Source organism: Chiroxiphia lanceolata, chromosome 4 (genome assembly GCF_009829145.1).
Source record: "Chiroxiphia lanceolata isolate bChiLan1 chromosome 4, bChiLan1.pri, whole genome shotgun sequence".
Taxonomy (NCBI): Eukaryota; Metazoa; Chordata; class Aves; order Passeriformes; family Pipridae; genus Chiroxiphia; species Chiroxiphia lanceolata.
In genome coordinates this window covers 58,774,044-58,800,929 of record NC_045640.1, presented here as the reverse complement: position 1 = coordinate 58,800,929, position 26,886 = coordinate 58,774,044, and the positions used below count along the sequence as shown (strand labels likewise).

Below are 26,886 nucleotides of genomic sequence, written 5' to 3'. Positions count from 1 at the left end.
CAGTATACAATTTCAGGTAAAAGTAATTGCCAAGGCCACTGCTGATATATTCTGTATTTCATTTGCATTTCAAAAGAATGGAGGAGGTGGAAGGTAGGTAAAGAAAGCATCACTAAAAACCACAAACATTTCTTTAAAGCAGGACAAGACAAAATAGTCTCTGTTTCAACTTAGGCTGGTATTTCTTGGCAGCTAACAAAGCACACTTCACTTATCATTAAGAAGTTCTTGTGTTCATCACTTGCTTTACATTTCCCTATTCTGTATGTATGTACCTACTTCACAGAATTTTCAGCTTCTTTTGTCAAGACAGCCAAAAAATGGCAGAGGAAATACTGACAATCCCACCATCCTCCCACAGATGACATGTAATACTCATACCTTCAGGGGTCTGAGCTATACTTTTACAAGAATTGGAGTCATAGATATGAGGATCACAGGTTCAAAGGCTCCTCTTCTCTTTGTTAGCTGGGAGAGTGTAGCAGGCTGGGGAAAAACGCACATCATCTCCTAATTTCTTACAGAAGCAGAGCCCAGATTAGAAAATGTCTCTTCCAACACTCTTATCTCCCCATATTTTTCTGTCTCTGCCCCCTTTTTTTTGCTTGCTCAGTTTCCCCTTTTACCTCTGAGCAGGAAGAAAGCACATAGTGTGGGAAGGATGCTCCCCACACTTGTCTTACTGCAGCCTCTGTTAGTGACTCTCAGACAACAGTCACACAGAAAGAAAATCTCTCAATTTTAAACTCTGGCACACTGAAGAGATTTAACAGTTATCAGGATTGTCTACCATATTTCTTCACATTTTTATACCTAGAAAATAAATCAGCAGCTTCAGCAGCCACGGAAGCACAGTTTACTACACTTAGGAGCCAACAGCCCTCTTTCACAGCAGGAGAGCCTGAGGCAATTCTGCTCTGTAGGCATACTGCTAGCACTCTCCCTACTTGAGTGGCTAAAAGCTTTGTAGAAGAGCAGTTTCTTCTACTGCTTACCTATGACACCAAAATTTGGACTGACTAATCCACCAAAAGGATTCACATACCTGTAACAAAGCCCAGCCTGGCCCCAGAAGAGGAGAGCTCAGTTCCATGCCGCTTCTGTGCCATGCAGCCTCAGGGCAGTTATCACCTCTGTTACCCCCTCCTCTGAATATTAGTTTTCTAGACTCTCCAGGGCTGGGCAAAGCTGTATCTGTGCATCTGTGCCTCTGCAGGGTGTGTTTGTGATCACCACAACAGATTCATCCATGGGCTCTCATGTAAACCTTATTAACTGTCCTTACCAACATCTCTGTCACAGAGCACCTTGGGTAAAAAACACCTATTTGTGTGTGTTTCATTAGGGCTATTCAGATCATTTAAGAAGCCAGATCCTTCCATATGGGAGCTACTTACCAGGAGAGCAAATATTTTATACCAGTAAATACTGTAAGTGATGGAAATATTTCCATCTCATACTTCTTGTGTGCAGTTGTTCTATTTATTTCTGGAGGGTGGGCTTGTCAGAGAGCAAATCCTTAGCCTTCATATCAAGTGGTAACATAAGCAGGTGGCTCTCCAGAAATAATGATAACAGAGAACAATGGATGTCACATCAAATGTTTTCTTTAATTTGTGTAATGCATACAAGCAGACACAGAAAAGGACATAACACTAGAAGATAAAATGTAATTTAAAACCACGATATATTTTCTTTGACACTGTCCTTGGCTGTGACTAATTTACCTCAGCATCACACACCCAGGCATTAGGGGCATGCTGCCCTGGACACTGTTCTGCTCTTTGTCAGAACAGAAAACTTTCTACATTGCTGTCCCTGGTCTTCTGACATGGAGGGGAAAGTCAGCACATGTTTTTTTTTTTCCCCTCTGACATCCAACACTTCCTCTTCAACATACAATTTGGAAACCATATTTTGGTGAACTGCCTAATCTCCTATGTGAGGAGCTCTCCACAGCAACATGATTACTGTGGCTGACAGGAACACTGCTAGTCCAAGTCACTGAGACAGCAGGCTAGGACTACACAGTTGTTTTGTTAGAAGCTAACAGGTAACCATTTAAGTCCTCAAGGTATTGCAAATGTTTTAAAATGGTGTTTTAATGAGCCTAAGTAATTTTATTGCCGATTTTTCTCATTCAGTATCGGAGAGAATTTTACTAGTAGATTGTATATTTTCCTATTTATAAAATTAGAGTCTTTTGCATTAAATAAGGATATCTCTTTATGGTTTCCCTGCTGTGTCATATGCAAAATATCTTACAGGGACAGAAGGAAAACATGTTTGGTTTCATACAAAAACCAGTCTATTTTCTGGCGGAGATAAGTCATGGAAAAATGAGATAAAATAAATACCGTTTAACAAACATTTCTGTTTCCCACAGATCCATTTTCTATTACTATCTGGCAATATTTTTTCTGTTGCTCTTCCTTGAAAGACTCTTTCACCTTTTTCCTTTTTAGTCCCCCATCCCTGAAAGATACAGAAAAGAAACAGCCTTGAGCTCACCTCAGGGTCAAGGCAGAAAAACATTGTAATATTTAGACCACGTAGTTTCCACTCTAATGTTGGATTTTGTACAACAATGCTAAATGATCTGTACTGCCAAGTCCTACCACACAACAATGCCCTTTCTTAACCCAGCATTTAACAGTCAAATAATTCATTTGCACCTAACACTGCCTGCTGGCTAGATCTACCTCTCAGCTCTATTTCTCTGTATATACTATATTATTCTATTTATTCTAATGGAATTGTTCAAGGAATATTTTCTGGATTTAGAGTCAGTAAGGGTGATGGACTACAGTGCAAGCAAAGCAAATCTGGAAGAAGTTTTAAAAGATTCCAGGCTAATGTTTCAGAATACAGAACACCTTAAAAGGCTTTAAACCCAATCTCAGAGGTGTTGCTTCTTACCAAGGAAGCACAGACATTCCTCCCCGAGCAGCAATGACAGCCTTGACTCTGTTGGCAAAGTGAACAGCATCTTCTTCTTCCTGAAAAATATGTTAATTATTTGCTTTACAACATAAACGTTTTTTCTGTGCCTCACCTAAAGACATTTTGTCAGACAGCAGGCACTTCCAGACCGACAAGCCAGATGTGACTTCCTGGGAAACGCTGCCCAGTTTGCCACCAGTCAGTGCCAAAAAGAACTAAGTGGGAGGCTCTCTGGTTTCTGGGGCAATCTCAAACAACGCACAGTATGAGGTCACAGGTCTGGCCAGAGCAGGGGATGTGTCTGCTCCCAGTACTTCAGCATGAGTCTGAAGCCGGGAACACACTGACAGGATCATCCTTGCAGGAGATGGGGTTCTTGAACAGGGTTGGGCCTGGTGCATTTAAATTTTTGTGAGGTCACAGGACTCTGCCCAAACTTCAGAGGACTGAAGATACACGCATTACAGCAGCTTCCCTGCCAAAATTAGGGCTGAGCAAAGACCACGGTAGGCAATACTAAACTAGGGCTTTGCTAGAGAAAAAGCCTTGAGCACTTTGTCAGCGTCAGGGTGGCATATAGGGCAGTGGGCTGGGAGGCTCTGCCAAGTTGTGGGGTAAAGCTGCTGGGCAAAGGATTAGCTGGATATGCTGCAGGGCTGAGAAACAAGGTGGTGGGAGGAAGCTGTTACAGAGAACAGGGTGTTGGGAAGATGCTGGTAGTGGGGGTGACACAGAAGGCAGAAGCGACCCTGTATGGAGTGAAGAGAAGGCCTGAATCTATGTATCACTTCTAGAGTAAAAACAGGAGGTCTATGCCAGACTGAGGGGCAGGACTCCTGTAGCATAAACCTATATCTCTTCTAGTCTCAAGGATCAGAAGAAAGCAACTGCACCTGCACCCAAGTAAAGGTTTTAGCAGCAATAGGGAGCACGGTGCAGGAACGTTTGAATATCTTCAAGGTTAGTTTTTACTTGAAGATAACTAACCCACATGAATCTGTACTCAATTTTAAGATTGTAGTGTTGCTTTCTGGTCTTAGTCCATTAAGTTATCAATAAAAATTCACAAACACTATGCATAGTAACACAGACAACATTTTAAAAGCATTTTCAAAATTTAGAAAAGCATAAGTACTTCTTGGACCATCGGTGGCAGGTACCATACGTTACAGACAATAGCCCAGCTGGTCAACAGATTGAAAGTATAGGTCATCATAGAATGCTTTGTGCTGTTCCAGAAGGCGTCTCCAAAGCGGGGGTCATACTGGAAGACAAGAAGAATAAGCACAAGGGCATGATCTGCTACCTTAGTTTAAATCACATAAGCTGCTTTTTTTCGGCCACAAAGTCACAGTTCAACTTATTAAAAAGGGGTAAATCTCCTCACACCTCCTAAAAGCATCAGTAAATTCAGGGTAAAGCTCCAACATTTATTATAAGTTTCTAACATTTTTCATTTACAAGCCATGCAGGACCTCAAACTGTAACAGACACATTGAAACACAACTGTAACAAGAGATTTACTCGAAATGTAAAGACTTGTCATCTACAGATATGCTGACTACGAAGGTTTAATGAAAAATGTTTATACCACTTTTAATGATTTCCTTAAGATTAGGCAATGTTAGAGTTCCAGAAAAAGTAACTAACATATCTAGATCTAGGGCAACTTGGCTAAAGCTACTCAGAAAGACTTGGAAGTGCTAAGCAAAGTGCCTTTATCCTCAGAGCTCACAAGAGCCAGGAGCCCTAGGACAGAATGAGCAAGCAGAACTGAACACACAGCACGACAAGTGCCACTGTACTTTTCAGGTTGCTCCTAACCAGTTGCAAAGATCCTCAATGAAACGTTTCCCATACTGCACTGAACATTGCAAACCACCAAGTTTTCGTTTTCTCAGGGTTTATTCAGTACCTTGTTCACACCAAACAAGCCCCTTTATAAGGTTTACACATGAACACCTTCTCTGACATGAGAAGCTTTTGCAAACAATTCTTCCACATTTGGAAAACTGCAGTTACATTACCTTGATTGCTACTGGATGGATGGTCCCTCCTACCTCAAAGCTTCCCTTCTTAAACATCATTACTGATGTGTTGTTAATGCAGGTACCTGGCCAGAATTAAAACAGATGAAGAGCTTAATCCATTCTGAGAAAAGTATCAGCAAATGAATCATAAACTGTCTTAAGGAGACTTAAGTTGCCAAAGGAGAAAGTAAGCTTTAGTTCTGGAACAAAATCCCAGAGCCTGTACTCTCTTCCATTATGTTATATGCTAAAGCAAATAGACTGTCATAAAACTGTTGTAAGATTCTAGAACTTTTAATATCTCACAAGAGCTAATTAATTCTACAAACTAAAAACAAACACCTCACTTTTGAAGACTGGATATAATGAACTGCACTCAGTGGCAAGAAGTGAAAAGAGCAATAAAATCAATATAGTTGTTTCCTACCTTCTGGGAAAATTAAAATGGGTAATTTGGCCTTATCTGCAATGTGTTCTCTAATTCTGTGGAGAGAAAATAAAATTGCACTGTATATTTCATATTTGTATTTGTCCAAGCATCTAAACATCCATTACCTCTTTCAAAGGACAAGAAAAGCCCTTGCTCTGTTGTCTTTTGCCAGGCAGTAGCCTCAGCTGGGACATGTGATAGTGAGACACAGGCCTGAAACTCTCTCTTGCTAATTACAGAAGTACATTTTTTACAAAACTGTATGAAGTTTCATTTTACCATTTTAACCTAGTTAACATGAAGTCAGAAAATGGTGGTACTTGAAGTCTGTGAAAATAGCTTCCCAGGTTTCAGCTATGAACACAGTCAAACTTGCCTGACTGAAGTATATTCCATATTTCTAGTTTTCATGCCTTCTAGGTACATAGCATCAGTTTTACATGTATCTAATGATTCTCCACATCTAGTCAAGTGACAGGCTGCTATCTTACTACATTAGCTGCATCACTTAAAAACAAATGTATCACCACTAAGCAGATGACTGAGACCAAAATCTGTTGTTTTCCAAGACACCCATCTTTCCTATGACTCAAGAGCATGCAGTTCCTCTCCAGTCTGCATTAAAGAACAAAATCAAAATATCAGATATCATAAAATAAAAAAAAAAATTAAAAAAGAGAATGATCTGGCGTAGGGAAGCCTTTCCTATTTTCTAAGGACAAACTGTCATAGATACTTTATGTTAGCTGCATTGCACCCTTTTTCATGAAGATTTAGGACGACTAAGAACAGTCTCTGTAAACACCTGATTCTATAAGAACTGTCATACTGAGTCAATCCTGTTTATGTCCTGAAAGTCCAACATGTTATCTCTGCCAGGAATCAGTATTGCATGTCTTGAGAGCAGCATAGGCATTAAGCAAAAATTTTATGATACTACTCCAGGTGCTCTTCCAGCTTCTAGCAGCTAGGTGGTACCTTGGTTTTGGGGGCTTTAATTTGCTGCAGTCACTCTCTCTTTATGCTGTGATAACACCAGATACAACCAGCTTTGATGCTCAGAGTTGGTGAGTAAATGTACCAGGACAAGCCATGATCTGGGAAGCAGAAGTGCAGACAGAACTCTGGTTTCTGTCCTGACATCCCAAATCACAGCTTCAAAACTGAATGAATAGGGTCCTGCCTGTGGCAGACAGGGCAGCTGTAGCAATGTGGAAATTCCCAGAGGTCACGTGGCAAATGATCAAACGTGGAGTAGAATTATTAGAATAGTTTGGGCTGGAAGGGACCTTAAAGATGATTGCTACACCCTGCACCTTCTCTGACAGAGCAGTTCCAAACCTTACACTGATGACAACCTACAGCTGCCCACCAAGGAGAGATGCAGGGTAAGAGCAGCTTCAGTTTACACTTGAACCTCACAATTACTAGACCTGACCGGATAATTAAGCAAACAGCTCACACTACCTTACTTTTTCCTCACCAGATGACGATCTTTCATTTCCGAACGTTCAAATACGACATGCTGACCGGTCCACATGCAAGATTTTTGAATGAGTCCTATAAGCCCTCCGTGTGCCTGGCCAACCTGCAAGACCAAAAGAAACTTGTTACTGTGCAAACACACACACGCATCTGTTTCTAAGCTTAATCACAAATTGTACCAATTCTCTTGGTCAGAAATGCACACACACTTGCCTGCATGTGCTTTTTTGCAGTCCAAAATGCGAATTTGAATGCTATCAAATCCCTCTCTTTTGACCAGTTAGTTTATCCTCTTCCCCAACACTACATCTACAGGCATCTCAACATTACTGATATTTACCAACTCTCTTGTTCATACCAAGGAGTAGCATCCATCGCTGACCAGGATTAGGACATCTAATGGAGATGTGTGGTTGGCTACACAGATGCCTCCTTGCTGTGGTTTGTTTTCCCTGCAATGATAACCATAAAGGTAATTATTAAACATTTATTCTCCAGACTACAGGCCCCATCAGATGACCCATCCAGCAAGCATACATGAACAATCAAGACTGAGTGACAAAAGCATTTCAGGCCCATGGCTTATCTGCAAATCCGTAGAAGCAAGAGAACACAAAACATTTTAAAATACTAGTATTATAACATATATGTTAAAATTTCTGGTAGTACATTACAGCAGATAAGTCATCTTTCCTCATACTTTCAAGAGTCCCTTCACATTTCAGCAGTTCTGGCATTTCACCAAAACCAGTTTCCTTTTAGCTGAAAATATGAGATTTCCCTGGATATGCATTTTAGCTGCATATATTACCATTCACAGAGGCATGTATCAAAGAATATCTGGACACTAAAATTCTAAAAGCAAAGACGCTGCAGCATGATTTTGCTTTTCTTTCTAAAGCACAAACAAGATATTTCAGAAGCCTCCATGACATAAAGCATGCCATTAAGCAAGCAAGACACCACAAAGGTTTACCAAAATACCTCCCATAACTTACTTCAGGGGAGAGCACGAAGAATTAGTTACTAAACAAATTGGCTACTGGGACAGCTGAACATTTTATGGCAATATTTTTGCATGTGGTTAAAACAAGTTCATGGCAAACATTGAAAAATGTCTAAGTGTCTATTTAACCAGGAATGCAAGTACCATTTCACCTATGCATACACAACAGAAGACACAATAGGGCATGCAAACATCCTGACAGAGTCTAGATGATCCAAACAGCTTTTTGGATAAATTATGCCATCATAGTATCCATGCAGTAATGGAATAAGAATCCTTCTCTGAAACTTGAGACATTAAGTACTGTAAGAACGAATACCAACCCATTGAGAGCAGATTGGAACCACTCACCTGTTGTGAAAATGAACAAGACCACTCAGACATCGGACACCTAGTGTGGCACATATCATCTGAACCTGGTTGCTCAGCCAGCCTTTAACTCTGAAAGAAATGAAGCCATACATACATTTCCAGTTCTATGTAGTCAGTCCTAGAACACTCCAATGTAAACTCTCCAGATTATTCCAAATAGCAGTTACTACAAAGCCCATACTAAGAGGATTCTCTGTGGTAACAATGCCACACAGAAGGAGCTCATTCGTATCAGAGATATTCTTGATCCACTCTCTTACTGTAATCTATTCTAAATCCACCAGATTCAAAGCAGAGAAGATAACAGGGTTTTGTTTTATAGATTTCTTCTCATTCAATAACATAAATTTAATATAGCACTATCTAGCTGGTGAATCACATTTGAGTTTCTTGCAGTGACAGGACAATACAATCTCAAAGTATTGATATGGAATTGCTCAGGACGGGTGATTTAATTGCCCTGTTCTGACTCAGGTAGAGCATACTCTATTTTATGCTCTAAGACATGCTTCCAGCAGTATCCATCTGGGTTACATTGCATGTCTGCTTTCAGATGCCATTGCCATACTCTCTCTCATAGCACTCCGTAAGTTTACAGTAGAGAAAAAGTCATCCCATGATAGTCCGCATTAATCCTCTGGCCACAAGCAGAGTGTTCCAACTACTAGTTCAAATCCTTAAAGAAATGAAAAAGAAATCAGTAGAGCCCTCAGCAAACACCTACCTGCCATTTGGAAACTGTCCAACTACCATACTGGCCAACACCAGCAACAGGATGCTGAAAACAGACAAGCAGACGCTACAAAGTAAAATAATCTTAATTAAATGCTAAGAAGCAAAACTGGAAGAGTAAGCAAGAAAACATTTTATGGCCCTTTGATCCATTTCACAATGCTTCCCTCCACCATAACAGCACCTAACTAGCATTAGAAACCGCTAAAGGCCAACAGGACAATACAAGCACATGTTTTCACCCAATTAATCCTGCACTGGTTACAAAACCTTGTGCTGCTTGGAGCCTAACTTCCAAAAAACACCATGCTCTGATCTAAAGGTATCACATGGCGAAGAAGCCATGGTGTTCAAAGAGGACAGCAAGTAGTGGCTGGTGTTCTTTTATGCAGGTGAGATTTCTCAGGGCCAAAAGGGTCTCAGAATTTCACCATGCACTTCAGCTAGGTTGTAAGTATATTGCCCACCCATCAAAAGAATAAGGAATTTTAAAAGCTCCTGTTGTTTGCAAGAACACATGAATATTTGTAGTGGTTTGGTCAATACGACAAAGGTTGGTTTTGCTTAATAGACAATTTTAAAATGCTGAACATTTAATACATTCCAAGTGGATGTCTCTTTTTTTCCCCTCCATTCAGCCCTATGCCCCATGAACACTGGCTTTGCTTCAAATCCCAAGTGTTCAGCACACAGTCTCCCTGTCTCTTAGGCAAGTAGAGCCTGATCCTTTCAGTTGAAACAGTTGTTATTTTACCTAACAAAAAGATATCCAGTTTATTCCTATACAGTTTTGCTGGATTTTAAAAACAAATTAATTACTAATTACTATTAATTAATTACTAATCAAACATATGGAACATGAGAAATTTACATATTTGGCACCTCTTTTTTTTCTTTTAGGGATATTTGAGTTTAGATGGCATCTTGGAAAACAGACAAAAGCCATATTATTTCACAGCTTCTGTAAAAAGTAACATGGAAAGCAAATCCCAGCAAATTACATCTGGCTCACCGAAAAGGCAGCAGGAGACAATACCGAACTAGGATCCCAGTGACCCACACAACAGTGAGTTGCCAGCTGACACGGTGCAAGTTGGCATTGGTTCTGCTGAGGAGGTTCCAGGACACCAGCTCCTCGGAGGAGAACCGTCGAGTGACTTCATCTTCTGCAACTGCCTCACACCCCTTCTTGGAGAAGTACATAACATCAGCAAGGCTGAAGCACCCTTGGCACCGGCCAGCAATCTCCTCTTCCATGGGGGTTTCATCTCTCTGGATGATCCCTGCATGAGGAAATGAGTCCCCCTTCCACACGGTGAAATGAACAACATGGGTTCCAAAGAGAGTAAAATACACATGCTTTTTAGAAATAGCTTTCCTCCTACTCAAGTACCATAATTGCATTGTTATGCCTCATTTACGTACTGACATGTAATGCCACAAGTTACTTCTCTAACCCTATGCCATATAACCCCCCTAAATTGCTGAGGAAGGAGAAAAGCATTCAGATCAAGCTGCAAATAAAACCTTGAGCGCAACACCTACTTCATTGTCATTTACCAAACAACATATGTACACACACCTAGAAATGTCAACAATGCACTGCCAAGGTTGCAGATCCCTCCTGGTGCCCTGACTCAGATTCAGCCAGTGCTTGTATACTTACTGTTCTTGTTGCTGTTGATTAGTTTTACTTTTTCCCAGCTGTAACAAACCCCTTCCTCTGTATTTTTTTTTCAGGGCTTTCTCTCTTCCTCTATCCCTTCTCCTTTGAGAGTCCCCTCATTACCAAGAAACTTGGAAGTGTCTAGATTTCCCCCCACCCCCAAAACACGCATAGTGTAACACTGCACGTTGTTCTTCCAGACACATTGTGCTGGAAGAATAAAAACACATTCATGCTCTTCTATTTGTAAAATTACACCCCGTAGGACAACCACACAGCAAGTTTCAGTGTGTTTGCTGAGGTCACACTGAGACCAGATTCTTATCTGGCTGGTTAAAGTGACTAAAATTGTCTTGATTCATACCAGCTAACACTTGGCTTTCTTGTTTGCCTTTTGGTTGTGGGGTGTTTTTTTTTCTATTTTTGTTTTTGGTTTTGTTTTCTTTTGTTTGTTTGTGGGGTTTTTTGTTTAGTTTGGTTTTTTTGGTTTTGTTTTTTGGTTTTTTGGTTGTTGTGTGGGTTTTTTGTTTTTGTTTGTTTGTTTGGGTTTTTTTTGGAGGGGGTGTATTGGATGACATGAAATGCGCATTACTCAAAATACACTTAATCTATCTTAATCAATATACTACCCCCCACTAGAATCACAAAACTTTCTTCCAGCTGCACTTCAGTCAAACAAACTTTCAACAGCCAGAAAATCATCAGACCCAAAACTTATTAGCAGACAAGCAGTCTGCATGACTAATGACTAAAAAAGACACTACAAGTAAAAGGATTACCATGAGAACTTAACCCACTCCCCTCTGGTCAAAGAAGAAAGGAAAAATAGTTGGGGGAAAAAATTACTCAGATTTTATCCTGATGCCTAGACAAAAATGCAAAATTTAACTGTGATCCATGGGATGCTGTAGCTTCTTCACTTGAGAGACCCTGGGTTTTTTCCATGCGAGGAGTTACAAGAAACAAAAGAGAATCCATGCAGAGCAAAGTCAAGAGCAATGAACACTCATTCCTCTCAGTCTTGTTAAAGAGAGAGCTGGTGGAGTCAGAAAGCACAAAATACTCATGAAAACAGGGGCAGCTTCCCAAATACTTATCATCAATGTCTTTCTATACCCACACTAGTCTCTAGGTTCTTTTATTCAAGAAGACTCAATAATTTGCAGGTTATCTTGCTTATAACATCCTTCTGTAGCTTTGGAACTTCAAAAGTTATTTGCCCATCAAACTCCTTTCTCAGTAAGATTTTTAAATAGTTGCCTTTTTACAAGATGAATAGTGCTGTGTCCCCTTCATCCAGAGATCTTACCAGTGGAGATTAAATTTTCAAGTGCCAGCGCCTTCTGCTTTTTTACTCCCTCCTCAATCTGCAGGGTGGCCCACTGTTCCCAAAACAAGAAAAGTAGATGTTGATGGTTTTAATTTCATCATTTCTAGACATTCTGTAATTACCTTAGGTGAGTTGTCTGAGCCTCTTTTACTCCTATACGGCCTTAGATTTTCATTTTTCAAAGTGAGCCTGAAGGCTGTCCTGCACACCTCCTGTTTCATTTGTTACATAGACTACCTTTCGCCATTTCTAGGAAAAATTGTTTGGTTCAAACTTCTTTTCAGGACACAGTTGTTTTTCTTCTGGAGGCTCAACAAATTACTGAGCTACCTGAAAGACTATGAGATCCATGGGTCCAAAACACTCTTTTTCACTTAGCTTCAGGCAATAGGGTTATGCAAAATACTATCACTGACATCAGAGAGATGCTGAAAAAATAGATCTAAAAAAAATAATTTTAAAGAATAAAAGAGATTACCTCATTTTTGGGGGATTAATGTGGTTTCTGTTAACAGAAAACAGAGGCAGCAACATTTTGTATCCATGGTATTTCTGAAGGAATAGCTTTGGTAATGGGCTTTCACCCTTCCCTGTCCTCACCTTTTTGAGCTAAACCAAGTTTCTCCTCCCTGTGCAGACCATCATAAAACTCTCCCTTAGGAAAATCAAATATACCAATATGCCTAATTTTTCAAGTTTTCATAGTTTTGAATGCTTTCATCATACATATATAAATAGTAGCTCTAGCGAGTCCTAGATCTTCCTGTATTTATGTCAAGATACCTGGCCTAACAAAGGACACCGGATGCTTGAGTGTAGGCTCTGCTCATTATCAAAGAATCAACAACCCACTCATCTTATGCCTTCACCTGCTATTAAAGCTACCCATCTACAACAGATAAGGATAATCCATCTGCTTCAGGATAAACTCCTGCTTAAAGTGTATTTCCTTCTTACTGATGTGTGCAGCCATTTAAGTCACCACAAAGCTGATCTCAAACAGTCTTCACTACACTACAATGTGTTGCATGTGCCTACAATATCAATTAGCTTTTTTGCCATCCTTAAGTTTTGCATGCTCTCTACCAGCTCCTTCTGTAGCATTAAAGTCAGTAAAAAAAGGGATACTTTGCCAAGGTGTAATTAGGATATTTTAGTTACCCTTAGTTGACTTTTTCTTACCAGCCATCTTAAAAGAAAAGAAAAAAGTGAAAGCAGAATAGGCTTTGATGGGGTATTTTAAACTCCATGTAAACCATTTGTTATAACACCACAAAACAAACAAAATCAAAAAAGAGGAAATTAAAAAAAAAAAAAAATCGCACACCCCAGCCCTTCACTATACTTCCCTATTACTGTCTTGAAAAGGTCAACTGGTACATCACCTGTCTCAATCTTTTGCAACACATGAAGAGTCAGAATTGTGGAGCCAGGGGATGTCATGAAAACAGCAGCCCACACACTGAGAAATGAAAGAACATCCGGAACAGGTACAGCAATGTTGCAAAAGAGAGTAAAGGCAGACATGTGGCAAATTTAACCTCTTTATAATGTACTGCTGGTTCTCACCCCTTCCCCAATATTCTTTTAGGATACTTGTATGGCATGAGGGAGGAAAATAAATAAAAAATCACTGAGCTTGACAAATAAAGTCTTTTTGCCTTACTCTCTGCTTTCTTATCTCCTGTCTACCACCCTTATCTTGCCTATCACAGTCCTCCTACATAGAGAAGCATCTGGCAGCCAGCAAGCTCTGCGAGAAATGAGCTTGCTCATACTGTCCTGGAGGATTTGGAATGCCTCAAGGAGGCTGGCTTTTGATTGCCAGATAGAAAAAGGGTGATAATTACTGACCAAGCTGACTCAAAATATATGTTAACTAATTTAAATGAGTAAGACAAGTCAAAACCAACAAAAATTTATAAAGATTACTAGTAAAATATGAAGTCTTGACTCATAGAACAGAGAAAGAGTGAGACAAAAGTGGCTGTAACTAAACGGTCAAGGCTACAAAGATGAGGGGACAAGGCAGAAGAGAAGGAGCTTTCGAGGGCTGAACAGTTACACAGGGCTTGTCAGCTTGGCCAAGATGGCAGGGGACAGAGGTCTACAAAATCTGGACTTGCACAGGGCAAGTGCATAAGGTACAGTTATCTGTTTTCTCTTCTAATACAAGAACTGAGGTTCATCATATAAAAGTGTTGGGCAGAGTGTATGAGCAAGAAAAAGGCAATATATTTCCACAAAACACAGTTAAGTTGTGAGTTCATTGTCCAGAACATGTCACCAGAGATCATTTGAAATGGGAGCAGTTACAAAAAAAAACATGGATGAAAATTATTGTGGAACACAAAACCCTCCCAGCTCATGAACTGGCATGGGAGACTGAGGCAACAAGGAGTGAGGAGAGAATCTGACCATACAACCACCCAGCTTTTCATTGAGCAGTTGAATTGAAGCCTGTCAAAGCTGTCTGTCTGGGTCAAACTCTGGACTGACTCAGCAGACTAGCTACTCTGTTGTTCTGCATTCAGTTGCACCTGTACGTATAATTTGTTTTTAAAAATGAAATAAGTCTTTGCGATCACCTTTGTATTGCACAGCATTGAGACAGAGCTGTCATGCTGGTCTTTGTTGCAAAACAGTAATGAAAGGATGTTTTAAATGCCTTACAAAAAAAAAAAAAAAACAGATGTTGCAACTAACACAGAATTTAAGTATTAAATGTAGCAACTTCATTCCTAAGTTTGCTGACTGAACGAGAACTCAGCTGCTGTGCTTTCCTCACTCCCATTTCTGAAGCGATGAGGACACAAGGAGTCCAAACATCCAGTGGTTGATCCCAGATGGAATACTGAAGACCTGACAGCTTAATTCCAACAGTCCATTTGTTTGAGCTTCCTGTAATTACATTCTAAACAAAGTAAGAATGCCCAATACTTGGTTATATCAATTACTTTCTTCATAGTACCTGAGAGGAAAAACTATACAATACGGAATGTTCATTTTCCGAAATCTCACTTTTTGTGTTTTTATGAGGTTTTTGCAGTTTTTCCTCCCTTTTCCATTTAAAGTACTCGATTTTTCTGTACTATGTAATAATTCAGTTTTGCATCTCTTCCCAAATTTTACTACCTCTTCTCCCATATTCTTATAAGAGGTTTTTCTAGTCACTCGTTACACTGGCTTTTCTCAATCCTTTTCTCATGTGTGACAAAGGCTTTGGGGCAATTACTCCCCATAGTCTTCCAAAACAATGGCAAAGAGAAGGTCAGTAGTTTTTTAGCACAAACTAAAATCACCATCTAAGATCGAGCAATTGGGACATTTCCATCCAACAGTCCTTTCTGTCTGGCCTCATTTCCCCTTTCACATCACAACCCAGAACCCAGATCAAATGATCTGAGTATTACATTGCATGTCTGAGAGAATGTGACTGTCCACCATCAGATTGTGAAAATGACTCACAAATCTCCTGCCTGCTTCAGTGAGGGCTGATGAAATAGGTTGAGAAGGGTCACAAACATTTGTTTGGAATAGGAGCACAGGTGTAATTTGTTTGGGCTTTGTTGCAGAGGCTAGCTCAGGATAGCCATGTATTTGAAAGCACGGCAGGGAGCTTCTTTCACTAGTTTAAGTGTCAGTAACATCTGCCCATACTCCAGTGGGAGTTTACAGCATATTAGCTACCTCCGTGTAGCTATCAATTCAAAGACTATTCACAATTATTAGATGTCTTTCCTACATGTGAGTGTTTCTCAAGAAACAACAATGCTCCAATTTCATACAGAAGTTCAGAACTCAAAATTCCAGAAGATTCTTGGCAAATAGAGCTACAGCTGTTCAATATGTTTCTTTGACTCTCCACAGGACTGTGAGAGCAAAGGCATTTTCTTTTGGAACAGCTGGAATAACATCCCTAGAACGGCTTTGCTAGTATTGTCATTTCCATCAAACCCTGATATAGACAAGCAAGTACAAACTCAGAGAAAACACATTATTTACAAATAGAAGTTTACAAGCATATGGGAAAAAGTAACCCTATCAGAAATCAAACCACATTCATCTTTATCACTTCTAGAGGGTACAAATTATTTCCATACATGATTACATCTTTTCCATTTGTTCCAGTCACTGTTCACAGTGCTAAAACACTTCAGTGAAGTCAAGAAATCAAATTGACTTATCTCATCATATGCCACCATTACTCATTGCTTGGTAATAGATCTGAAAACTTAAGCTTTATTCTAAAACACATTTTTTTTTGCTCCCAGCAAATTCAGTAAGGGCTACAGATATGCTTTCTTTGAAAAATATTTTCTAACTTTGAAGTCCTCGATTTCGATCTCTACTTTTTTTATTTTTCTCAAGCTGACAAACATGGAGAAAAATAAAACATGTTTTCCCTCTGCCTCCCTATTTATCATCTACAGCTGTAAGAAACAAATATAAAGTGTTGTCAGGTGAGAAGTTTTCTGTTAATTTTGCAGGTCTACGTAACAGACTAAATCAAATGCAACATAACGGAGAATCCAGTCATAGCGCTCAAGGTTGGATTTTTTTGCTGAAACATCAACCAGTTGTTTGGTACTTCCTAAAGCACTGATATTCCTGCAATATAATCCATAGTGTGCTAATATATGACTAAGCATCTGCTCTTAGCATTTTCAGCTTAGCTATCCGGTTTGGCATCCTATTTCGCCATTCCGGATAAAAACAGGAACCACAGTCGGTCTCTGTGCATTACCCCATTAGCAATATCTCAGGTAGATAATGTCACAGCTGGAAACCAGTCCACCCTTCACTGGGCTTTCAATGTCAAGTTGTTAATTTCTCAAACAAGCGGTGCATAGAAGCCTGCTTTAAAGCTGACTGTATCCCAAGCTACAATTTCAGCCGTATTCTGAGGAATGAGCCCCAGGACTCAAAGAACAGGCCCAGCAATTACATGCACAAGCTTTAACCCAGCATTTCCCAGTCCTGCTCTTCCCTGCAAAGAGTCTAGTGGGCCACAGCACAAGCAAAGGTGACCTAAAATTCTCTCCATCCTCTCTCCCTCCCATTTCCCCCCAAAATAGCTCTTAGTTACTCTTTTGGCACAATGAGAAGCATTTGTGCAATACTTCAAAGAAAGTAGTTGGAATTACCTGTCAGATGAAAACAGAGGAAACTCCTTTTTTGCCCATCGAACAACTAGGGAGCAACTTTGAACTAAAACCCAAAACAAGCCAGTCTGAACTGCAGTGCATGGAGTTGTGCTGTTCCTGTTATTAGCTGCTGTGGCCACAGGGAACTAAACATAAAAGGCTGCACCTGATCACATAACAATTAACTTAATTATTTATTTTTTGATATATTGATCCTCTGCAATGTGAACACAAAATTATCATGCTTATAACCTGTTACAAAAACTGTGGAAAGAGAAATATCTAATGTGCTTCATGAAAGAAGTGCCTTCCTATATAAAGCACACACTGAGTGGGTCAAACTTCTCTGGTCAAGCTGGAGGGTGGGGGGAAAATTCGGAAGTTATTTTAATGTCTGGCAACTGCAGCAGCAAGACCTGTCCAAAGACCTTCTCAGATTTGATATAAGAGTGCCAAGAAGAAGGTACCAAGAAGAATTTAATTAGCATAGCACTAGTTGATTAAAAAACCATTTCACATATAAAGGCCAATATTACACATAGCCACTCTAGGCAGTCATTTGTCATTAACACCAGCATCTGAAAAAGCAAGTAACCCTAAACTTTGCAGTCCTGTGCACTATGCTAAATGTTGTTCATACAGCTGAAGACAGATCCTGCCCAAGAGCTCTTAGTCAGCATTCAAATAAAACAAAATAAAAAACAAGCACTCAAACAAATGCAAACAAACAAACAAAAAGAAATAGAAGAATTATAAGACAGAAAAAAAGACAGAATTGGCAAGGTAAGATGGTTATGATATTAACTATATCACATGGTTACAGACATGGTATACTGCTCAAATAGATGACTCCAACAGTTTAATAATAACAATAGCAATAATACTAGTAATGTGTTTTCTGCCACAAGTAGAAAGTATATTCACAGAAAGCAGGTTTATGCCAGAAGCACAAAGTTAATCTACTGGAAAATGGAAATCCTTCACTGTTCAGTATGATGAATTCACTGCACCTACTTCTGGCTAATGATGGATACGAAAAGTCAAACTTGAAAAACTAAATGGAATGATGGCTTATTAAAACCCCCAGAAACCTCTTACTGATAGCAGCAGAATTAGGATCTTAGCCATGATCAGTTCATCCCTAGAAAAATTACACTTTCAGAAGGTTGCACAGACTCCTCAAGTCTAGTACAACAGAACTTGTAACTGCTTGATCCTCCAGATTTACATCTGGAAGAAGCAACACACAGAGTGAATATCCTTACCTAGAATATTAATACCATGTAAATAAAATAATCCAAATAAAACCACTGAATCTTATGTACATCTAAAATACATGTTCTTATTACTTACCAAGTCCCATAAACTAATACCTCTTTTTCTTTATATCTGACTTTTCATGAGTATTTTACTTGCATGAAGTACTTTAACCAGCCTGAACTAGAATAGATCATGGAGTCTCTATTTTAATCCAAGAAAATCTCAAACCAGCAGCAGATTATATGTAAACCAGCACAAAACTAGATATCATTAAAGACACCACTCAAAGTCTATCATGTAAAATAAAGCTTCAAACAACACATCTAAGTTAATGGAATTCTTTCTGCTGACTTTTATGGCTTCTATAAAAAATGTACAGATTTTATTATTAAACATGTCCTGTAGCAAACACATACCTTTTGAGCCTAATTCTCAACTTACCTCTAATATTTTTATTACAATATTCACATAGAAATGAGAAATCCCCAATGACACTCGGAACATCGAAGGCAACAAAACTAACGCCACAAACAAAATCATCCAGATTGACAAAATCTTGCTTTCTGCAAGACCATGGCCCTCTCTATTTTCTTCCATGCTTACTCCTCCAAAATGCCAACCAGCTGCCTTTCTGAGAATATATGCTCATCCGTAGTGGAGAATCTAGTAAGCTTCCAGAGATGGAGCCAAATAAGAATTACACATTCTAAGAACCAAAGTTATGTCTAGGTGAAGGCTGCTGCTCTCTGAAGCCTAGCACCACAGATACTCTCAATGATAATGTGATTTCTACCCCCTTTATCCCACCCTAACTCCACCCACTTCCTTGTAATTGATAAGCATTTACTCACCAGGGGAGAACAAAAAAAAAAAAAAATGATAGGTAATAATATATGTTAGGTAATTAGATACTGTCAATAAGAAAACTTTTCAGTGTGTCAATTAGTTTTCACAAGGTGTCCTGCCAACAAATTACAATACAGAACTAGGTGGGTGTGGTTTTCAGACTGCCTAAAATCTTCTCTTCTAAACCTCATTTAATACACATGAAACACTTCTCCAACTGACATTTGTGCAAACTGGTGACTTATTTAGTCAGATTTTCTGCTTCATGAGGAAATAACGGCCTCATTTTGGTATTTAACCAAAGGAATGAAACTGAAGCTTGAGGTGCAAGTCAGGCTTTTTTATTTTATTTTTTAATAACACACATGAAATGAAGACGCAAGTTTCAGCAGGCAGGGATTGACAATATGATAAACCTGCTCCCTCCATTGCTCTACCAGAAATTAGCCAAAAAGCCTGTATTACAGGGTTACAAAATACACTTTGGTGAAGTAACAAGCCTTTCATCCTTTCAAACCTTTTCGTCTATTCAACTACAGAATTGAAATGCAATAGATAGTCCGGTTTCTCCTTCTATCCTATCAATTGTCAATAATTTAATTCAGTATTTCTTAGGAAAGACACAGTTCAGCCCCTTACAGACACCTCTGCTGCCTCTTTGTATGCACAACAGAAGAGGTGAATAACTCCAGAATTCAAGGGGAGCCCACCAGCTGCTTGTTTACAACCTTCTCACAGAACAAATTAACTAACTTTGATAGAATGAGCAAAACTTCCAAGACAGTGATATGCTAGTCCACAAAGCATTTTCCCTTTGCACATACTTACATTAGCGTGTTTTTCTAAAGCTGGGGCTGTCCTTTTAAAATATTCCCATTCCCATGTACTATTGTTTGGTTTGTGGAGCAATCTGAGTACACACAAACTGGATTTTCTTGGAAATGAAAGCAGACCCAAAGATCCTCTGTAGAAAGTGCACCCAATACCCTCCAGTCAGTAACAGAAGCAGAGGTGTCAGAGTGGGCTGTACCACCTCCAAGTCCTCTAGTTTATACCACATGCCCAGGCACCAACAAACAGGATCCTGATGTGTTCTCAAGCTCACATGAATCTCTGGCATGCTTCTTGTGCCCTACAGTGAGTCAAGTAGCTTTTGTATCCTCAGATTTGCTGCTGAATGACATCCTTCGGGTCTTTGCAACTACACTGCAATCTTTTTCAGCAGTCTAACTTTTCTTTTGCTTCTTCTCATTATTTAGCTTCTTTGCCTTCTCTCCCCTTTCTGGCTTCTTTCTGAGCTTTCTGCATCTTCTACAAAATCTTGCTGATTTGTCTGTTTGGTTTTTTCTGCTTTCCCATTGCTCTTTCTCTCAACGGCAACCTCAAGCCCCTCACTCTCCCATCACGCCGCCGCCATCAGCCACTATTTTCTCACCTGCCCCACCAAAAGGCTCCAGTTCCAGGCTCCCCTGGGAACAATGTTTTATTGTTTGTAAAACAGCTTTACTCACCCGTTTCTGTTTAGCTACCACTCCTTACGTTCTCATTACTAGTCTCTTCCTCGAGTGGCTTGCCCAGCTAACACATGATCCCTAGGGTGGCATATAGTGGAGAGCTGGATGGGCGGGCGCTGATGCACCTGGCACAAGGCAGTGTCTCTGAAGAGCTGCCATCAGCCCCAGCACAGGGGATCGGTATGTATGTCGCCTGGGTGCTAAAAGCCTTGTGGGCGGGAGGGTGGAGGTAGTTTCTGGGACCTGACTGAGGCAGGAAAGGTGGGCAAAATTAAGTATTGATAGGACACCACAAAGTAACAGGAAGATGTGGTGACTCACTTAATGGGATGCCTCAGCAATAAGTTTGGACGCACAAAAGACGGATTCTTTCTTAAAAGGATAGAAGGGAAGACAGACTTGCCTACCCTGGGTGGGAGTAAGAAGATGTTTCCCCTCCTGAATAGGGCAGAAATTGTTTTCCATCCCATGAAACCTTATCATTTGCACTGCCTAACTCTTACAAAGTCATATTCCCCACTACAGCATGAGCACAGACACTGTAATCCTTACCTGCCACTTTCTAAAAATACCAGAGAGCAAGCAACCCCCTCCCATGTTCACCCATCTATTATGCTGAATTATGGGATTGTCAGCTATAATTTTCCCTGGCAAACCACTCAGTCCAAAACACATGAGGTTTTTTGAGGGTTGCTGAGACAATTATCACAGATGTATGAGAAAAAAAAACCAAAACAGGTTTAGAGGGGGAATAAATAGAGAGATCTTGGCAGTCTATTGCTTTTCATGAAACATGTCACATTTTCCACACAGCAAAAGATAATTACTACACCTATTCCACTCAGTTTGCTCCTGGACACATAGCACTGCAACAACCCACTGCAGTGAAAGCATCATCTTGAATTCATGGGCCAGCCTGGCAGCCCCAGCCCCTTGCAGGTTTGTGAAAGAGGAGGCCATAGGGATGGCATTCTAAGTGAAAGAATTGAAGAGTTGCTAGTAGCCTCTCTATTGAGGTGGTCAAACTATCCAGTCCAAAGGCACTACAAAATCCATATGGATTGGAATTTTATCTCTGCCCTGAATGAAGGTGATGCACTTGCTTATGATGTGAAGAAGAAAAGAAATCTTTTATTTTTCGAGGCAATTCATAACACAGCTTCCTGTTTTTTGATCAGAAATTTGGCATAGCTTTTTACACCCCAGCACAATAATTGATCTTTTATTATTTCCAAAGAACCACTGAACTATACATACTATATATACAAAGAACACTGAACTATACCGAATTCCGGTATGAGCTGAATAACTACAATTTGTGATGGGGCTACACAAGTTTCCTTGGCACGGTAATTTCTTTCAGAATTAATTCTGCCAGCCACTGACTAAACAGAGCTTTTGATTGTCATTCTTCTGCCCTCTTTCTCCCTCTTACCAACAGCCAGCCATGCTGCAATCATATCCATTTCTAAGCTGGGAGAGGGAAGTGTGAAGGTATTGCAAATAATTCAAATAAACATGCAGCAACGGAATGTAGCATTCATTTGTAAGGTCTAGTATATAACAGCTGATGAATTTATACCAAATAGCCACAAGTGCTTCTTTATCACAAAGTACCCTGAATGTCAAGAAAAGCTGCAAGACAATGTGCAAAACTCTCTGTTCACAAAATCTAACCTAGAAGAAAGAGATGCTAGTGACACAGGAGGAATTCAAGAGCAAAGCTCACTTTAATTTAACAAATCTCAAATTGACACCCACAAGCATAAGAAATTCACTTGAAACAATTCTGGTCTCCTAGGGAAATGAAAAGGTGACAAAATGGGTGTCAGCCACCTACTCTTGGCTCTTGATCCCTTGGGGTCATTCTACTAATTTCATATTGCGAAACATTGCCTAATGCCTAGTTGCCAATTGTCACAGGGAACCAGAATTACGACCCATTTATTTTTTCAGTGCAAGGAGAAGCAAACACGGCACTGACCTCTGTCTATCTGTAGTGCCTTACATGGAAGGGTTAAATCAGGTATAAGCAGCCTTTTCCTGTACAGCAGTCAGCTTTTGAGCAGATTCATATACACTGTGAACAGATGAAAAACAGTAGTGAGACATAACAGTTTTCAAGAAGTGCCACTATGGTTTTGCCTTCCCAATACGCACCCTACTGCAGACACAGACTGGAAATAACACTTGGCATGGCCTCAAAGAGAAGGTATCACAGAGTCACAGAAATTTTGGGAACCACTCTTTCCAGGTATGCCTTCTTCCTGTTCAGTACTAACTATTCCAGTGACTCTGAGGGGATATCCTACAGGAGTTTGCAGCCTGCCTTTCTTGTAACGCCTTTCTTATCAGACTACCAGAACATTGTATGTCCCCAGCAGATACTGTTCCAAAGGAGCACTGACACATCAGCTTCAGCCATGTGTCAGTGGTGCATCAGATGTTGAAGTAATACATTCCCTAAAGGTTAATAAAGAGAAATTTCTACCTGAGGCGAATGACAATGACCACAACAATCAATCATGGTCAACCATCTATCAGCTGATCTTTTTTATAGTAAATATACAGGGTATATTGTTTATAGTAAATATATAGTATATTTTTTATAGTAAATATACAGGGTATATTGTTTAACTGTTTTGAGTTGTAACATGATCCAAAAGTGCTTACATCTAGAAGTACAGAAGTACAGACAAGCATTGCCATTAGGCACATGAAGGTGTTACTATTGCTAAATGCTCTTCTGCCTCCCTGGTATTTCTGTATGAGTTTTGCTATGCTACAAAGCAGACTGATGTACTTAGAAAAGCCTTGTAAGTCAATGACAGAGGGTCAAGAGAGAAAACCTGGGCTGATTAGCCAGCATCAGTTAATATTCAGGGGTACCAGGATTATGCTTTGCAGGATAAGAAAGTCTTTCAAACAGGACTGACCAGAACATTGTGCACTCCAGTAATTCTGATGTGTGTACATACACATGAAAACTACTAAGAATATATCTTTTTCAATTGCAGAAATTAAAAATAAAATAAAATTTAAAAACAAAACCAAAACCAACCAAACAAACAAAACAAAAAAAAAAAAAAGGAGAAAAAAAGGGCCTTTTTGTTTTTTGTTTGTGTCTTCTCTATGTTTCAGCCTCAGATTCCACACCTGATTGCTACTCAAGGGGGAAATAATCTCTGGTAGTTTTGTTTTGATATTTATCAAGACTGAGGTTCATGTTTTCCTGGTGAAAAAATCCTCCAAAAAGCCAGAATACCCTTAAAGATCACCTATTGCATGTAATAGCAATGTCAAGTGCAATATTTATCTACAGAAACTACACTGTTTTCAGGCACTTAAATGCAACTTTGTACTCCTCTGCATTAACATTCTAACTGATCTATGTCTGCTGCTCTTAAGGTCCGTACAGATCCCATCTACACCACTAAACAGATATGTGTTTATATCTGACCACAGTAAGATTGTGCTATTTATGCTTTATCTTTGGCCATCAACAGTTGAATTACGAAAACATTGAAGAAGTATGTTTGACTACTGTATCACTCATAGAATGACTGTAATACATTTAGCTCTGACCACACAAGCATTATTGTTTCCACACAACATAAATTCAACAATTACAGAACCTTATTTATTGTATCCTGTAGCTTACAACAGGCTTGAGTCTTTGTATCACAAAACAGGGAAATCCACTACATGTTCTGACTACATTTGTTTGCCTTAGCAAGGCATAGATATCACAGGTGTGTAGGCATTACACGTCTTTCAATACGTACCTCACATATTATCCATATAAATCTTGTATATGATTTGTGTATCATTGATGCTAAATGCAATACAATAATTTGTCAATGCCCAACATTTATTGCATTGGTTAAATGCATAACATTTTCTCCCAGCTCTGGCTTAGGAGTGACTGCAAACACAGCACAGGGTCCTTTGGGGCAATTCCTGAAAGACGTCAGCATTCATCCCCTTTCATCATTTTCTCCACAAACAGCTATGGAATATGGACACATCCATCAGTTCTTGTTGCCTTCACCACGGCAACGTGGTCCACAATGGAATCATTTGTCGCAATGTATCACTTCAGTTGTGTTGTACTTATTACCCCTTTTTTTAATACCACATGGCCTGCATTGTAAGAAATGCATGCTAGCTCTTTCCCATCACCCTCGTCCATCATTCTGTATCATTCAGAGACTAGTGTTCCCCTTATCCAGAGATCTAGATCATTTATGAGTGTGTTGAGGAATAAAAGTCCTAGCTGGTCCCTCTCTCCACTGTAACAACAGCTAAGAAGCACAACAATTTTCCTCTTCTAAATTTTGGCACCATTCACATATATTTTAAATAACACTTAAAGAATTTTATTTAAATATACCAGAACTAACCCTTCTCCTTCTAAATCTTGCCAACAAGTTTTAATGGAAAAAATATTACGCTAAGAACATTAATTTTATATGCAACATAAAAAAACATATTTGAGCCCCCAAAAGCATGGAAATATAACTTAAAAGACCACAGGAGCACACATTCTATTTCAAGAGTCAGGCAATTAATGTCTAAGGCTAAGAATGTGCTTACCTATAGTCCTGGTGAGGGATGAAATCAAACATTTGCTCGCCTGATTTACCCTGAAGGGGTAAAACTCCTGCGGCCTTTAGACCAGATCTCTGATCATATTTCAAAGAATGTTATCACTTTTAACTCTCCCTTCCTGAAATTGTTTTCTAGAGCTTTCTTCTGACTGTTATGTCAGGAACACCTGCTAAAATGGGAAAAAAATACATTACTACAAGTATTAAAAATGAGTAAAATGTGACAACGGAAAAAATACAGAACGTATATTCTGCAAACTCGGTCTATATCTGAGGAAGAAGTTGTACAATTTACTGCCCAGCATTGTTCAGCATTATCATTTTATTAGTTCCTTATCAGAATTTATTAGGTTATTAACTCAGAAGATTCTCACCACAATCCTAAACAGTACAGTGCACCCAGACATCTTCACAGCTGCATGGCTTGTTTTGAAAGGCATGGCCTTGTTATGGACAGCAGTTTAGCCAGTGCCATGCCTTTTGATATTGCAGCCTGGCATGACACAATCCTCCCATTCCCAAGACATGAGCCCAGCTCACTCCACCCACACTCCCAGCAGGATGATGTGGGCCAGGCAGCTCAGTTTAAAGGTCATTTTGATGAAAGCATCAAACTAAAGCTCGTAGTGCAGCTCGATGAGGCACTTCCATGAACGCAGATCCTGCCTTTCAGCCCAGAGCTGCGTCAGGTCCCAGAGCTTGCAGGCAGGAGGCTGGCAGCCATGGATGGGGCCAGGACACCCTCGGGACAAGCCCTTGGGCTGCACTCACAGACATTCACAGAGACGCAGAGGATTGAGCAGCCTTCCTAAATCAAAGCACTGTTTCAATTGTTTCAGTCTCCAGTAATTTAGACTTAAGAATTGTGCCATTTAAGGCAAACTGCAAGGGATGATTTTCCAGAAGTCTCATGGGCAGGTGGCAGGAAGAGGCTGGGAGAGTGAGGGAGGATAGAAGTGAGCACAGAGGAGGTGAGGTCTGGTGCTGTTGTTCACAAAATCTGATTCATTGCACAGTTGTAATAAGCCAATAATTACACCACACACTTGAGAGAGATATTGATTATCTACTTCAGAGTTGCACAATCATGGGTCCTTGGTGGTATTTCACAAATCAAGCACACCAACTATCAAAATTTTTCACTATTTATACATTTTAGCAAACAAAGGTATTAATGTTCATTGGTTACAAGTTACACAGTTCTCCTTTTAATTAGTATTGTATCTTCTATTGTTTAATGATTCTCTTGCTTCTTATGCTAATTAGTCCACAGGCTCAGTCTTTCTATTCTTTTGGGCCAGTGGGTTTCTTGAGTTGGTGGCCATAAGTCAGTGGTAGCCGTCTTCCACTGACAGAATTACCTTTCACACAGTTGAAGCTGATTCAGCACAGTTGCTGAGTTGTCTTCATTAGTTTCTTCCTTATCTTGGGAATTCTGCCAGATGTCTTTGTGGCCCATAAATATTACATTCTTCATGTCCACTATGAGTGATACATCTCTCTTTCCAAGCTTTG

The 26,886-nt window shown here is 39.7% G+C and overlaps 1 protein-coding gene across 1 annotated transcript; it reads right to left on the bottom strand.

Moving 5' to 3' along the window:
• Positions 1-1,592: 1,592 nt before the first annotated feature.
• Positions 1,593-19,087, bottom strand: LOC116786381 (glycerol-3-phosphate acyltransferase 3-like). The gene is made up of 12 exons (XM_032686928.1): positions 18,843-19,087; positions 11,974-12,046; positions 10,011-10,281; positions 8,991-9,065; positions 8,246-8,335; positions 7,247-7,340; positions 6,876-6,991; positions 5,401-5,456; positions 4,971-5,056; positions 4,079-4,207; positions 2,920-2,999; positions 1,593-2,475 (listed from the first exon to the last, which is right to left on the bottom strand). The coding sequence occupies exons 1-12, from the start codon at positions 18,996-18,998 to the stop codon at positions 2,361-2,363; spliced, it is 1,341 nt and encodes a 446-aa protein (XP_032542819.1). The 5' UTR covers positions 18,999-19,087; the 3' UTR covers positions 1,593-2,360.
• Positions 19,088-26,886: the final 7,799 nt, after the last annotated feature.